Source organism: Rhynchophorus ferrugineus, unplaced genomic scaffold, assembly GCF_030347505.1.
Source record: "Rhynchophorus ferrugineus isolate W39M unplaced genomic scaffold, kcgeb_rfMv2 rfM2, whole genome shotgun sequence".
Lineage (NCBI taxonomy): Eukaryota > Metazoa > Arthropoda > Insecta > Coleoptera > Curculionidae > Rhynchophorus > Rhynchophorus ferrugineus.
In genome coordinates this window covers 24,841,841-24,859,427 of record NW_027472581.1, presented here as the reverse complement: position 1 = coordinate 24,859,427, position 17,587 = coordinate 24,841,841, and the positions used below count along the sequence as shown (strand labels likewise).

The 17,587-nt window shown below is 30.9% G+C and overlaps 1 protein-coding gene and 1 long non-coding RNA gene across 2 annotated transcripts; both read left to right on the top strand.

Moving 5' to 3' along the window:
• Positions 1 to 2,607: 2,607 nt before the first annotated feature.
• LOC143191580 (CD63 antigen) lies at positions 2,608 to 17,388 on the top strand. Its single transcript, XM_076396791.1, has 5 exons — positions 2,608 to 2,823; positions 15,618 to 15,806; positions 15,870 to 16,052; positions 16,108 to 16,296; positions 16,900 to 17,388. Exons 1-5 carry the CDS (start codon positions 2,764 to 2,766, stop codon positions 16,972 to 16,974), a joined length of 696 nt encoding a protein of 231 aa, XP_076252906.1. The 5' UTR covers positions 2,608 to 2,763; the 3' UTR covers positions 16,975 to 17,388.
• LOC143191581 (uncharacterized) lies at positions 10,255 to 10,974 on the top strand. The gene is made up of 3 exons (XR_013004552.1): positions 10,255 to 10,375; positions 10,426 to 10,496; positions 10,876 to 10,974. It is a non-coding gene; the product is annotated as an uncharacterized LOC143191581 (long non-coding RNA).
• Positions 17,389 to 17,587: the final 199 nt, after the last annotated feature.

Below are 17,587 nucleotides of genomic sequence, written 5' to 3'. Positions count from 1 at the left end.
AAAATTCTAAGCTGATACGAAAACATTGCGAGGCACTGGCGTCATAAATTTTGATGACATACATTGGCTGTTTTATTGAATAAATATAAATCGGCTATTTTTATGTGGGCATTGGATGCTGTTCATTAATCATTAATTCGCAGTATCTTTTTGTATGGGTATTCAATAAGTCAAAAATTCTTTCATAATTTTTTTTTACTGTTTTAAACCCTTCACGCATCATAACTTGTAAATCTATTAAGTCATGTTAACGTGTCGAACGAACAGAAGGAACAAAAACAATGATTTCCTTTATTTTAAATTATGTTACGTACATACAATACATACATATCGGACGCATAAGAATGGTCAATTCAGGTATAGAATGGATCCACCTGATAGGCACAAGTGAATACTTGCATAAAGTTTAATTTGATTTTAATACATCGAGAAGTTTTGGAATGTTTCAACACTCTAAGGTATTATAGCCTCTTAATTAAATTACTGTAAAAATTAATTAGCAAAGTATTACGTATAAATATGACAGACCATTCTGTATCAAGTAATCTTTGTATGTTTTAACTGCTGGCTACATTTCGGAATTTGATATAATATCATATTAAAAGGATTAAATGGAACTGAAACTTGAGTAATATAAAAATTCCTGTTCATTAATTTATTCTTGACCGCATAAATAAGACTTAAACGACATTTAAACTTTAAAATAAACATTCAGTGAAATTAACAATTCAATTAAACACAAAGTAAACAAATTAAAATAAAATAGATCAAGTCAAGAGCAAGTGTATATGTCTTTGTTGTTAAGAATAGTCACTTATAATAGCCTTTTTATTTATAAATATAGTAAACAAAGGAAATTTGTAATAATAATTACAAAAAGTTATTTTTATAAAGACATCATTTAAATAAAACGTTGAACATTATATTTAATGGACCACAGTCAGTTAGAAGTGGCAGAAATTAGTAAAATAATTATAACATGTAGGTAGTTATTATTTTTCTAAACTTTTTTAAATTTGGATAGACTCTGAATTTAGTAGTGATCAGAAATATTAATTTTTTAGACTGAGTAGTATTGAAAATAAACGAGTGACTTTTAATATATAATTATATTTTCTTATACTATTAATATTTTTTCGGTCTTGAAATGAAAATAAACAACTTGTTTGGAGTTTTTGCCGATGTGTAATTACATTAGCGAACCTCACACCATCCTTACAGATTATATGTGTATTTATAACACAAAATAATTAAATTAATATATAAATAAGACTTCAGGCACTGATTTTAATTATTTCAAACATCGATTTTCGTTTGAAATCCATGTTTTTTTGCAGAAATAACTTTTATTCCGGATAAAATAAAAACGTAGAATTGTCATAAAATAGTTTTTTTTATAAATTAGTCACCATGTCTATTAATAGTTCCGTAAATTTACAATATTTATTCGATTTTTTATGGGAACGAATATGTTGCTTAAATAATTTTACTTTTAAGTCTTGATTTTGTCCAGTTAATGTTGTTTGATGCAGATGCAAGTTGCAGCTTGCAACATTGTTTTTAAATCTGTTATTCATATTAAGGGGATATTAAAAGCACCAAATGGAACCGAAACTTGTGTAATGCTGCGCACAGACCGGACCAACGAAAGACAACGAATGGGTTTGTTGGGATATTTTTAGTTCTGTTTGGACAGTTTGACGACGGCCAACGATGGTTTGTTGGCATTCGCTTGCAATCCGTAGAGTGTCTCTAACACTAACATCAAAAGAACTGAATGGTATCGACGAATGGTGTAGACTGTAGGTATATACACTATAATCGCCGTCGCCGTTGATAAAATACGGATTGACGTCCAACGAAGGTTTACTCCTAACAACAAATGCAATATGTACGTTTCATAGAAGGCCAACGAATGTTTGATTTGATCCAACACCGAATCTCTTGAAATTCTTGTTCATTAATTTATCCTCGACTGCATAAATACGATTTAAACGACACTTAAAACTTAAAATAATGATACAGTGAAGTTAACAATTCATAAAGTCAACAGCGAAGTGCAGTATTTTTAAATTTTTTTAAATTATTTTTTGTATAATAGCCACTTATAATAGCATTTTTATTTATAAATGTACCAGCAAAGACAATAAAAAACAATTACAAATCATTTTTATTGTAGACATCATTCAAATAAAAACCTTGAACATTATATTTCATAGATCAGATTCAGTTAGAGGTGGCAGAAATTAGTCAAATTAATTATTACCTGTAGATAGTTATTATTCTTCGTATCTTCATCGTATTAATCGTATTTTCTTCCTCAAGTTTGGGTAGAATGTGAATTTAATAGTGATGGAAAATATTAATTTTTGAAAATTGATTTTAGTAGTAAATAAATTAGAACAGTAACTTTTAAAATAATTATATTTTCTTATACTATTAATATGTCATGATGACAGATGTGTTAAGTATTCAATTTTAAATATGGAATAAAATTACCCTTACTATAAGTGCATTTAATTAATTTTAACGTATTTGCCCTCCCACGGAGACGTTTTCCCCCTCTTCCTATAGCGTCTACCGCGCATCGAAACTCGCTCCATCCGTTAGTTCAATATATCGACTTAGAGGTGGTTGCGCGCGTAATAGTCCGGCTTGCGTTGTCGAAGATCCAATTGCAATTTGTATTTGTTTTGTGAAACAAAGACGATTTGTCTACTCGATCCGTGATTTGAAACGACAACTTTAATAATACACAACGAGATGGGTTGTGCGACGGGTCTGGTAAAATATGTGGTCTTCCTGGCGAATTTACTGTTTGCGGTAAGTTTTTCAAGAAAAGTCAGTGTGTTATTGTTGTGGCCGTGCAATTCTCGACAGCTATCTGTCCGGTGTCGGGCTGGGTCACCGCTATTTTTAGATAGTAAACCTGAGACAAACAAAACAACTACAATACCTGATTGGTTATATCACAATTTTTAATGGGTCTTAATTTCAACCGTTTGTTTCTCTTATTTCAACATTTATCGACTCGTACAGCAGTTAATAATGCATTAAAAATAAACCTGACTGATTATCGTTGTTGTGTTATTCCACGGTCGTCATTAATCCCAATTTGGAAACTTAAAACATAACCGATTTTACTAGGCGTTAGGACGTGTTTAATTTTTTCGTATGTCTTCACATTTAACCTTGAGTGGTTCTCAGAATGTGGCGCTCATACAAGGACCACTCGGAAAATACGTCCGTTTTGATTTAATGTATATTCAGATGGTATTTTTTCCTGCCATTTGTAAGGTCTATATACAAATCTGAACAAAACAATAAACTGAGAATATTGATGACTTCATCAATTGCAAATATTTACACGGAAATATATTTTAAATTGATATTTAACATAATTATGTATTTCCTTTAGTTGCGACATGCTACGGTTTGATTGTATACGTTTAAAAGCATGTTTATGGCTTGTTTGAATTGTTTAGACCGGACCTGGTATTGAGATGATGAAAACATGTTTTAAAGTGGGAATACTTATGATTCAGAGAGGAGTTCGGTTAAGGTTGAGCGAAGACCATTTTGTTCTAGGCCGTCTTATAAAAAAACCTGTTTTTCAATCTGTGTGCTTTCTCTGAACAAACATTTTTCAACTCATAATATATATTTCTCTCGATGTTGGAACCAAACGTGGCTTATTTTTAAATTTCCTCTGTTTTTCAGCTTTATGGGTAGTGGATTCGCGTTGCGACAACATTCTATAATAAAAAATGACCATAGCGCTGATAAATAATAAGATTTAAATAGAGCTGACAAGGCCATGAAATATATTTCACAAATACATTTTGGTTATATTAAAAAATCGTTTTCTTTTACGATATCTTGAAAAAGCTTTCAGTTCGATGCGTTGACTGTTGCATATGATTTCTGGTTGTATATAATATCTTATGTTTCAAGATTAATATTGGATTTCTTTGAGATGTTATTTTAACGCTCTCTTCGTATCTCAGTTCGGTGCATTTGTTTATCTATTCAGTATTAATGTGAAATAAGACTGTAGAATTTAAATTACAGTTGTATGAATAAGAAAGTTGTATGTGAAATATTAAAAATAATATAAAAAAATATTCTGAAGTCGATTTTTTAGCGTATGACAATTGTACTATTTGGATTAACATTTCTCAGAGTTTCAATGAATATCAGGCATGATGAATGTAAATGTAATTATTACAATGATATATGATTTTAGACATAATCTAAAAAAGATTCATTTTTAAACTGCAAGTGTAATTATTAAGATATTTGTAGAAATAAAAGTACAGAATTATGTCAAACATCAATCAGAAACGTTACGAAACATTGACGTCACTTAACGTTTCCTAACTGTCATTTCCGCATTTCTATGTTTGAAGTTTTTAGCGCCTATCGATGTTATTTGGATTATTTATCTTATATTTCACAGTTAAAAGATCGGTTTTGTGCTACAAATGGGAAGAAAAGATAAACGAAAAAATCGAAATAGAATTTGTCAAGGTAAATAATACCTAAATTAGGTCAGAATCGATTCGTAACTGAAATAGTAATTTTTAAAAGAATACTAGAGCTCTTGTAGAATTGAAATGAGTTAGTATTCCATACACAATCATGAAATGTGGTACAATATTGAAGAAAATCAAGTAAAAATACTCTCAGAATAACACTTAGCAAGAAAATTAAGTGCAAGTAATAACTCTAAAGAGCACCCAATAATAACACAATTGCCAGTTGGGGACTGTGAGAGTAGTATTATTGAAATAAAGTGTGACATATTTGCTAGGCAAATCAAAATTGTATTGGTAGAAAATCTACTGAAAAAAATGTATGATGGTAAATAATAAAATACACATGCAAATGTTTTTTTACAAAATATAAATTTTATGTTGTTGAAAGTAACTACAACCCAAAAATTTATAAATTATATGTATTTGATGATGGATATTTGATTTTCTTAAACTCTTAGCAGATCTATGGAACGAAAAAGTGTTTCCAATATTGTCCGAAATTTCCAAAATATTTCCGCAAATTGTATTTTTAAACTATTATTGTAATAATAGCTTTACAAACTTATAAGCACATACAATTGCAATGCTTCATCAAATAAATCTGTGTTTAGCCATGCTAAAACATGTTAAATTTTCCTATACATTCCCAAATTAGAGCTTTATTAGGCTGTAAAAACTTGATAAAATCGCATTGTTCTATCCGATATTATATTCACAAATATTATATACAAATATTATATACCGTTCACCTGGTGTAGTATAGCTTATTTTTGTTATTGAACACTGTTATTGAAGGCATGTATTTATTTAACATTTTTTTGTGTTTTGAATACATGTGATCGTTCAGCAATGAACAGTAGTGAATCTTCAGTGAGCTCAGTTAGAAGCCCCTTTTCTGCTGTCTGGTTGGTATTCGAATATTGAATTCAAATAAATTGAATGTGAAAGAACCCAAAAAGGGCAAAAATACAATTAAAAGTAGTTAAAATAGTAAATACGTACATTAGAATGGTGTTAGGTTAATAAATTAAATAAATATTTACAGATGTGTAATTTTATTGGGGAACCTCACAAAATTATTAAAATAATGGATAAATAAGACCTGTACCCGTACAAACCGTCAAGTGCGACCAAAATAACTACGTCACGCACATATTTGGATTATTTCAAACGTCAATTTTTATTTCAAATACATTTTTTCCAGAAATAACTTTTATTCCGGGTAAGGTAGACATAGAAATGTCATAAAATAGTTTTTCAAAATTGGTCATCATGGCTATTAATAGTTCGACAAATTTGCAATATTTTTCGATATTTTAAATATGGGAATAATTTTACTTTTAAGTCTTGTTTTTGTTCAGCTGATGTTTCGTGCAGATGCAAGTTACACCTTGCAACATTGTTTTTAAATATGTGTTATTAATCTTAAGGGAGTTAGTTCATCTTAAAAGTATAAATACTTTTCTGGAATTTTGTTTCTACATCAGTACTTTGGACAGCAATTTACAAAATATTCTATATTATAAATATGTGAAGTTTACTGCATATATTTTTACCGAAAGAATATTTAAACAGCTGAGGCGATGATAACCCATACACGTAGTAATTTGAGAGATTAGTCATATAATGTTTTTTGGACTTTGATTGCAGTGCCACAGTGTTGACTATAATCCAGAGTACTTTTGCATTACACATTTATTAGGAATTGTGTTTCTCCACGATTACTTATGAATAATTAAAAGTATTGGTTAGGAAATGATGTCACACTCATGATATGACATCATCTATCTTTTAATTTCAAGTTTACAATATTTCTGAATGCTTTTACTAATTAGGATGATCTAAATTCGTACATATAATAACTATTTTCATTATAAAAGGTAGAATATCGTTCGATTCAAGCTCAGTTTATCATAATGTGTTGTGTATATTGGCTGTTAACCAAATATGTAACAGTCAGAAGGAGTGATGTTACGTGAATACGACGTGACAGCGATGCGATGGGACTTCCCAGCTATATATATTAATTACATACGTCACATGTTGTGAAATCGGTTAGTTACATTTTTAACATCATTACACATCATGTGGCTAGACCGTATGGCCTGTCTTTAGCATATTCTGCACGATTCATTGTTGTTTATAATAATTGCCTCTAATAAGTGCATTCAATTTTATTTTTCCTATAAATGTTGCTATCAGTGCATTCGTCACTTTTTATATAACGTTTTTAAACAAATATTAGCATTGTTTTGTTCATTTTAATGGTGTTTAAGCGGTTTTAGATCGTGACACACCATAGTTTCATTCTAGGTCTCGTTTCTGAAGACATTGAACAGGTTGTATTTGTCGTTTTTAAGTGAATGGGCCCAACAGCAGGTCATATCATCAGTCACAGTGTCTTCGTCCAATTAATATTTTACAAGCGCCTTTAATATTAATGACAACGTATTAAGTTTTGGTCCAGATATATTCAAATCACCTGTAGGTATTTTCGCTTCCAGGAATATTCGTATATGATTTTTTATTTGCAAGGAGTTTTTGTCGAGATCTCGAATACAGTTTGCAAGTATTTTATTCTGTGTTAGATTTTCGAGTTGATGGTTCTTTGTCTCTTTAATTTGTTTCCGCTTTTCTTCTGATACTGTTTTGAACTATTTTAATGCTTTCCATTGGTTCTTTTTATTTTCCTGTTCTTAAGGAGTAATTTAATAGAATGGCGTTCATTTTTTTATCATCCGATTCTTCTTTTATAGGTAGCATCTGGTAGTTATGAAATATAAAGCTTTTACATGCTTGCCACCTTTAACAGAACCGAGCCTTTGAATTAAGAGCTTCTTGGACGCAGCTGGTTCCTGTTTCATTACAATATTGCATGTTACCAACTGTGTCATTATTTTTTTATTATTTTTATTATTTAATTATTTTTATTAACCATCGTTGCCGCATTCCAGTAATTCTTTAGCTTCGATTTTATTTGGATTATTTATCTTATATTTCACAGTTAAAAAAATTGGTTTTGTGTAATATAAATGAAAAAATTGAACTGGAGTTTATCAAACCAAATAAACCAATTTGTCTGGAATCGTCGTTCTTTTGATAGTAACTGTGTTGTATAACTGTAACTGAAATAATAAAAAAAAAAGAATATTGGAACTTCTATAGGATTGAAGTGAGTAAGTATTCCTAATGAACTAACCATGAATTGTAGTTGACTATTGAAGAACATTAAGTAGAAATACTATCACTATAACACGTGACAATACAATTAATAAATACAGGTAATTTCTCTAAAATGGGCTCAATATGAATGGGATGGGATGGGATTGTGAAATTATATTATTGAGTAACTACAACACAACAAAAAAGTTTAAATTATATACATTTAATGATGTTTGATTTTATTACAATTTTTATTAAATTATACCTAATTTAAACCTAATTTTTTAAAAGAAATGTCGATATACCGGTCAAAAAAATATCGCCCAAAGATATCGATATTTTCGGGATATTGTTCTACTAAACCAGTCACTTATCAAAACTTATTGGACTAATCGAGTTCAAATTCATCGAGAACTTTCAGTTTAGTAGTTGACGAATCAACTATTTTTAAACGTTTTTATACGATGGGAAAGATCCAAGAGGAGGCTTCATTTCAAAAGAGAGTTTTCTGTAGCGCATTGTGACTGGTAGTGAAAGGTGGATATATTCCACCATCCACATATATTTCTCAATAAAGGTCTTTTTTAAGTGAAATAATAATTACAATACATGCAGGGATCTAATAAATTGGCTAATTAAAATCTATAGGATATAGCAGGTAGTTTCATTTCACAACTATCGTTTTTGCCAAAACATTAATAAATAGTAACGTCATTCATTCCTTATAGTTAGTTAGGTAAGGCATTTTGCTGTTAGATTTAACAATATGGAATGTAACGTACGTACCAATAGTTACATGGTTCTAATAATATCTTTGAGCTAATAGCTTGCTTCTGAATGAGGTCACGGCCTTATTCTGTTAAGAAATATATTTTAATGTACTTAAAAACGGTATTAATACTCGCAATGAAAATTAAGTCGGGGAAATCAGGGTTTGCGGGGCATGGATAGGAGTATCCAAATCGAATTTGCTTCTTCGAAGATTACTCAAGCTCACCGATCAAAATATGTGAGGCAGAAAAGTGGTAATTAACTAGTCAGGGACTGATAATCAAAGAGATATTATTAGAAAAAGATATTTAGTGTCCTTTACTGATATAATATAACAATATTGATGATACCTGTTGATAAAATTCAGAATGAAGTCTGTTGTGAAACAATTAAGGATATTGCATACCTTGAATACGTTTGCAAATAGAGGAAGTTAATCAAAATTCCCAGTGACGTTAGGTGTATCCGCACATAACCTAGAATTGTGTTCATGCTTCAATTGACAATTAATAAATCCTTCAGTTAAGTGCTAATTATCATGATTAAATTCTAGTTAGTGCACAGCCTGAATAATAATGTTATATTTTTGACTTCAACGTATTAATAATTTTTCGTTTTTTTCTAGATCACTGTGGTTTTGTTTTATTTCCGGCGTTTTAGGATTTTTCGCTAGATGACGTTCTATCTGACGATAGCATAGTTCACTTGATGTCCGAAGAAGGAATCTTGAAGCAAAAGTTAGATATTCTTATTTACAACTTCGTCGATATTTCAAATAACGCCAGAAAACTGATATTTTTTTGGCATCCCTAATGTTCGAAGTTATCGAATGAAAACGTCTATCGACTGTTTAGTAATTGAGTGATGGACTATATTTTTATTAGGCATCTAAGTTAGTTTTAAAGAATTTTGTTTAAATTTGAAGCATTGTTGCTCAATTTATTTTGCTCGACGTATTGCCTATTTTTGGTATTTTCATAAGAAGTGAAGCCTGCTGAGACAGGTTAACAAGTAGTGAACAAGTAGAAACCAGATTGAGCAAGGTCTGGAGAATAATTCCGGTGGGGTAGTACTTCACATTCTAATGTTTTCAAGTATGTTTTCACTAGTTTTGCAACAATTGATCGAGTGTTGTCATGTTAAATAACCTAGTTATGTCTTTGCTCGTATTCCGGCTATTTTTCGCACCGCGTTCGGCTCAAATGCATCATTTTTAGTCGATAGCGATGCCCATTGATGGTTTCATAGAGTAACGCATTCAAATCATCGTCTGCAAAATATTTCAGCTGTCCAAAACAATTTGTGACTTTTTCTTAAAATTGAAGTAAAAAGTAAAGCTTACAGCAAATGTGACTTACTCAGTACAAATTTAGATATTTCAACGCATTGAAAAAAATTTGTTGTTACGCCTCGACGAAATGAAATATTGAAAAGTGAGCCTTCAACATGAACTTGGTTACAAAAATACGTTTTAATACACAGTAACACCACCTGTTGTAAATCCTTTGAAATTAATTTATAGGCCTGGTAAATGAAATATTCGAATTTTTCATTCGTTACTATTCTGTCGCAATAGATTAATTCGAATGAAACATTCCTTACTACTTTTTACCTACATTTTACCTAGTTTTATACTGACATACTATTTTTGTACTGACTAATTTTATACTGCCTGGTAATATATTGACTGGCTTGATTGGTCAAACTTTATATAGACTTACGAGTATATGTAAATAATGATTTTATGTTTTGTTTGTAATACTACACTACGCTACGCCTCCTTCGGCTCTCCACTTTTTTAGCGAATGGATAAATAGAAGAGAGAATTTATTTTTAATTCGCACTTGGGTGATGGCTTCAGTGTTTTCCAGCATAACGATGAATTTCGTAATGGACAAGGAGGGGTTATCAGATATATCCCCTATATGTAGATCGATGCCCGACATGCGTAAAGAGGTACTTTTTATAAATTAAAGTTAATTTAATAACTAAAAAATTCCAAGAAATTGACGTGGCTAAATTGAGGTTTGTATTTTGCATGTAGCATAATTCAATGATAAAAATATACGTAAAAAGTAAAAAATTGAAGTAACATTCTTCAAAAATTCTACTATTCATCTGAAGAAACTGGAGTTTATCCTTTTCGGAACCGTGTTACAAAAATTATGTTTCATACCGTGTGAGGTAACTATGATACACCATTGTAACTCTTTGATAACTTATGTAAATTATGCATGATTTTTTTCAAAGTTATAAACTAAAATTCTAATAATTTAAACAGTTTGTTTATTGTTTTGACATTAAATTAAATCGTTATTTTTATAGTCAGGACATAAAAATGTTTTAGTTTCATCCCGGTGGATATTGCAAATAACTTTTTTACATGTACTGCATGATATTTTAGACTTTTTATCCTGTGATTGCACAAGAGCAATTGGCACAAGAGCTGCATCGCCGATTTGGATAATGTTGAATCTCTCTAACAGGATTTTCTGGAATCGTGACGTTGCTGTTCACAAGAAATGTTTGTTTCCTGTTTAGAACGTTTGGAAGTTCTTGTGCCAAGGTTTGTAAAAAAAATCGTTGTCTACTTCGGTCATTTCCATTTGGGTAAATTTTTGGTGTAACAGGTCACTTGAAAAGTTCCCGGCTTGACACATAGATAGCGCTACTAGAATTAAATCCATATGTTTTTTAGTTAGCCCTAACCCTGAAAAGATGCGTGTATAAATTTGACAGCTGTCGGATCATTAGTTTGTGAATTATAGTATTTTGAGTGAAGCAACTTTTGTTATTGTGAAAAATATTGATAAAAAGGAATTTCTCGTGTTGATAAAATATTGAGGGGAAAAATACAGTTGAAGCAAAAACTTGGTTTGATGCCGTGTTTCCGGACACTGCCCCAGGAGAAGTATACCATCAAGGATTGATATGCTATGTTTAGACATGGTGAATTGAGCACCGAACACTGTGAACGCAGTGGACGCCCAAAAGAGGTTGTTACCGACGAAAACATTAAAAATACACAAAATGATTTTGAATGACCGTAAATTGAAATTAAATGAAATAGCAGACACTCTAAAAATATCAACTGAACGTATACATCATATCATTCACGAATATTTGAGTATGAGAAAGCTCTGTGGAAAGTTGGTGCCGCGCGAGCTCACTTTTGACCAAAAACAACGTTGTGTTGATGATTCGGAGCAGTGTTTGAAGATGATCAAGCGTAATAAACCCGAGTTTTTGCGCCGATATGTGACAATGGATGAAACATGGCTCCATCATTTCACTCCGAAGTCTAATCACGATGAACCAGCTCTAAAGCGTGGGAAAACGCAACAGTCGGCTGGCAAGGTTATGGCGTCTGTATTTTGCGATGCGCATGGAATAATTTTCATTGACAACCTTAAAAAAACAAGGACCATCAACAGCGACTATTACATAGCGTTATTGGGCCGTTTAAAGGACGAAATCGCTAAAAACGGCCGCATTTGAAGAAAAAGAAAGTGCTGCTTCACCAAGACAATGCACTGTGTCACAAGTCAGTGAAAACGATAGCAAAAATCCATGAATTGGGCTTCGAATTGCTTCCTCATCCACCGTATTCTCCAGATCTGGCCCCTAGCGACTATTTCCTGTTTTCAGATCTCAAAAGAAATTTTCGCTGTGAAGAAATTTTCGTCGAATGAGGAGGCCGAAACTAAGACCTATTTATTGTTTTAGTATCACCATTTGTTGCTAACAAATAATTATAAAATTTTTATTTAAATTAAATTCGCAATTAATTTTCTTCAATAATTACATTCGAATTTATTGTAGTTTATTGGAACCTTCACATCTTGAAACAGAACATGTTTTCTCGTTTTTTATTCTTACCTTTACAAATATTTTTTTACCATAACTGCTGTGAAAATGGCGTGACAAAATAAGTTGTTAGTACCGGTAGCGATCATTATTAACTTTTCGCCGTGTTTCAACAGTTCGTAACACACCAGGCCATTCTGGTCGAACCAAATACAGAGCATTGTCTTGCGACCAAAACGATTTGACCTTGGAGTCGATCGGACGGCATCGCCAAATGATAATCATGAGTTTTTGCGCTTAGGGTTTCAGAAATAAATCCACTTCTCATCACCCGCCACTATTCGATGCAGAAATGACTTCCGACCATACCTTTGAAACAGCATTTTACAGACTAGTTTTTGATTTTACATTTGTCTGTCATTCAATTGATGTGGCACCCATCTTCTCATCTTTTAGATTTTCCCCATTGCTCGTAATCGGCTGCTAATGTGGCCGCTTCTTGGGTCATATTTAACGCTTCTGTCATTTTTTTGAGTTTGGGTTGGCTTATCATCCAATAAGTCTTACAGTCTCGCATAATCACCACTTTTAAATTTTCGAAACCACGCTTCACGTGTTAAATATAAAATGACATATGTGTCAAATTATAACATTGCATGCTTTTTCCTAGCGACCAAAGCATATGGTAAAAAGGATAGGCCTCAAAAGGCCATAACAGAGCTCCGGCCCTGTGGTGTTCTTGGATTACATATAAACATGGTCCCAAAATTACCCATTTAAGATCCCCTTCACTTAAACAATATTTTTCCTATAGTAAAAAGAAATATCGAGAAATTATGTCATTTGTGGTGATTGAGATAATTAAGTTACTTCAATATCATTGGAATCAAAAAATTATTTTGCGAACTTATCGTTGTCAAACGCTGGAAAAAATTTATAATTAACGTTATTACCACAACGGAAAGTTCATTGCAGCCATTTTTCATATCATTTCTGCTTATGATCGTAAACTATGGAAAGTACTAAATGTGTCGAAACGTTTAATCACACCTCATACACAAAATTAATCACGCATAGCTATAAAATATTCTCTGTTGTCGAACAAGGAATTGTTCCAACTGACCTCATCGTGTCGTCACTTAGAGACCTTCCAACGAAAGGACGTTACTCATCCAAGCACATACGTTTTCTAAATTAGGTTATGAACATATATTCAATTCAGTTAGCAATTGTCGATATATATTTCGTAATCAATCGAATTAATATCAATTATTTCGGCCATTATAATGTTAATTCCTCCCGATAAAGCCATCATTAAATATTTGAAAATGTCTTTCTATCTTTAATTAATACCGTTCTTATAATTTCAAATGTTGTAGTTATTTTCGAACAAAACCGCAACATATGTAACAAATTCCATAATTACTAATATAATAAAATATTGTCATGGATATGTCTAAAAAACATTGCCAGACCACCGACATTCAACTGTTTCTTAATTAGATCCTGTTTCGGTTATTCACACACTGAAGTCTAGTGTCATCATTTTATAAACAATTTTTTACCACGCCTTGAAACACGACAAAATCAATAATTCATATTTGAAAATACATCAAATATGCCAAGAAAATATCTTTGTCTTTGTCGATTTTTCAAAGTAACTAAATGTTATAAAGGTATTTTTTAGAAATATTTTATAATTATAGTTATACACTTCATTGTTTAATTTTTTCTCAGCTATATTTCCGTGTATTTAATTTATACAGGGTGTTGCTGTTACCACCCAAGTTTTTTTCTTGTGCCCAATGAAAAGTATGTTTACATAACACTTTTTATCAATGTTACGTCGACTTTTCCTGTCAGTAATTACACGAATATACCAAACGCTCGTAGGAAATAAGACAAAAGGTTGACATTAGCAGTTTTTTTCCAAGCTATAATGTTGGGTGTTACGTAATTCGTAATTGTAAAAGGGTTTTTGCTTGATTTTATTATAAATAGTAATAGAGATTTATAAGTTGAAGAATTTATCTAGAGTTTGACTGGAACCACTCAATTGGTATTATTCCTTTAATATAAAAAGAACCATTTAATTTAAAATACTGTTTATTTTTTATTATTAAGTCAATACGAATGTAATGTTGATTAATTACTAGCTTTAGAAGTTAGCACGCACTTGTACGAATCGGGCAGATTCTGTTTTTTTTTCGTTATAATTACCTTATTTTTTTGTATATATTTTATGGCCTTCAAAATATATTTATTTTGATTTTTTTGCTAAACTTTGACTTTAGGACTAAAACCTATTATTTTAACTTATATTTCAATTCTTTATAGTTTCTGCGTCAAATGTTCATCTTCAATCATACTCGTTTTTTTTCTTCATCTTCAAATGTACATCTAAATTTTAATGTTTCTACTATAGAAGCACTTATGTTAGATCTAAAAGACAATGAAAGAGGGCTTTCATGTTATTACTATCTATTGTATTACTTGAAAATAAGGCAAGCAAAATAATAAATTTCCATCAGTTTTGACATTTTTTGACATGTGTTAATATTTAGGTTTGATTGCTATTATTTACAGTCGCTAATAGATGTATAATTTGGCATAATTACTTTCCTATCGATGTAGAAACCCACTAAAAACAATTTTGAATAAATCGCTTTTTATACTATATATTATATATATTATATAATTAATTTTATGTTTGTGTCCAGATTGTAGTCAATTGTAGTATTTGACATTGTCACGTCATGGCGTGAATTTTTATGGATTATTATTATTACTTTTATATGCTTTTTATTCTGTCTTTAGTCGTTTTTGTTAGCTGCGGATATATCAATATTTTAAACAATATCTAAGTTAATAAAGTTCAAAAATATATAAAGGATTTTGGTATTTAATTTTAAAGCCTCCATTAAACAGCCAATGCACGTCATATATGACTTCGAATGTACTGCCGAATGCATTTTCTAAGGAGTGGATTTTTTCTAATTTTATTCTAGTTAAAAAGAAACCGAATGTTCTCCGATACGTTGAAATTAGTCTATAAAATTCGGTTTGTTTTGGAACTGATCGGCCCTGTAGTCACATGTCTACAAAAATCTTCAAAACATTAGTGATAATAATTAGAGGTTACAAACCGGAAAATATTGTAAACCAAAATTCCAAAGTTAATGGGACAACATTGCGATGTGTTGATGTCATAAATTTCGATGACGCGTATTGACTGTTTTATTGGATAGGCTAGGTTATTACCATAAAGAAAAACAGTACACGTAATACTTTCTGATGACATCTTCAAATAACAAATTTTTATGGGTGTTTCTTTTTCAGTTAATTGGATTAGCATTGGTCATAATCGGAATTCTCTTTAAACTCAACATCACCGAAGTCACCAGAATAGTACCAGGAGATTTTGGCGTAGCCCCCATTTTATCCATCATTATTGGAGCCATCATATTTATAACTGCTTTCTTGGGATGTTGTGGAGCAGTCAAAGAAAGTCCGTGCATGTTGACGACGGTATTAAAAAAAATGTTTTCCTATTTATATCAAACTTAATCGGTGTTCTGTTTCCTCTTACAGTATTCCATCATCCTTATAACGATTTTCATAATCCAAGTGGCAATTGGTGTATATGCTTACATGCAGATTAAGAATGCGACTCAGCTGCGTTCAAGTATAAGAGTTAGCGTTGATCGCACCTTTGCTGAGGCTAGACAGAATAACCCGGAGGCCATCGAAACTAGGAATTTCGTTCAAAGATGGGTAAGGAAGTTCGGATGTTTATAGCCGACGGTGTATATTAATGTATACGTTATAGTTACGTTGTTGTGGAGTTGATGGCCCAGACGAATATCAGAATCTCCCTGACAGTTGCTGCCCTATGGACAGGTGCATCTCTGTTAGTAACGAAGTATTTAACGACGGCTGTGCCATTAAATTATATAGTTTAGTTGACAGTAAATCGAAACTGATTGCTCATATCGCTATAGGAGTCGCTGTCGTTGAGGTAAGTTGACTTTGGATACAAAATTTTGACACCATGACGATAGTCGATCAAGTACAAATAAGCTAGAAGTTGGAAGTGTACATTTCTAACTCTACTTCTCTTCTAATTATCAATAACAAAAATAATTTATTTATTTAAGGAAACTCATTTACTTTCATATTTAGAACGTGATTGATAATTTATTTGATAAAACATAACTAGGAAAAACAGCAATCCGCCATAATAAGTTGAATATCAACATCAGTGTTCAGTGATATTATTTAAAAATATATTTTATTTGGTTAACATTGTATCACAGTGAGTGAGTAACATTGTATCACATAACTTGTTTAAAAAAGTTTGACTTTTTTGATGATTTTTACTTCGATGCAATAGAAGATTTTTTTTATTTCTAGACTAGAATTTCCTTTTAATAAATAATAAATACATTAAAATATTATTGAATTGTTTTCAAAATTTGTCATAATCCCTGTATTTCATTATTTCATTTGATTTTCTTGTATTCCTTCTCATGGCTTATTTGTACTACCAAAATAAGGCAAATTTACTTGATTATTATCAAATTACTGATTTTGCTACTAACTTTTTTGTATGCTTTTACAGATTCTTGGTGCCATCTTCGGATTATGCCTCTCAAGTTCAATAACGCGCCATTATAACAGACACAGATATGCGTAATACACTGAAACATAACAGGCAGTGTAAAACACAAAAACATTACGTCCCATATTCGGAATAAAATTCCTGAGATTTCTTAGCACAAAGATATTTGTATTTTTATAATTAAAAATATATTTATATATATTATATATGTTAGAAATATTTAAAGATTATTGTACAAATTGTAATTTTTTTTTGTTTATCGAATGATCTATAATGAACTTGATTTTAAGAATACCTAATGTTTGGTTACCATTTACTTTTGTTTTGAAATCTCTGAAAGTTATATTTGTTTGTTCCCTTTGCTAATACATTTAAACCTGTTGATTATAATGTACTATTAAGGAATTGTTATATTTTGCTATGTGTTTTGTCATGTTTATATTTGTAAACTTTTTAATGTTAATGATAGAAATAAACATTTAATGTACACTTAGTCTTTTTCATTTAATATACACTTGTTTTTTTTGACGTTTATATCCGTAAATTATGTTCGAATATGTAAAGATCTGAAACGATCAACTTTTTTTGTCATTCTAAAATAATCCAGAAAAAATTATAGGTTAGATTTTGTTTTCATCTATATTAAGACCTTCATTAAAAATATTAAATTTGTTTTTGGCTCATCCGC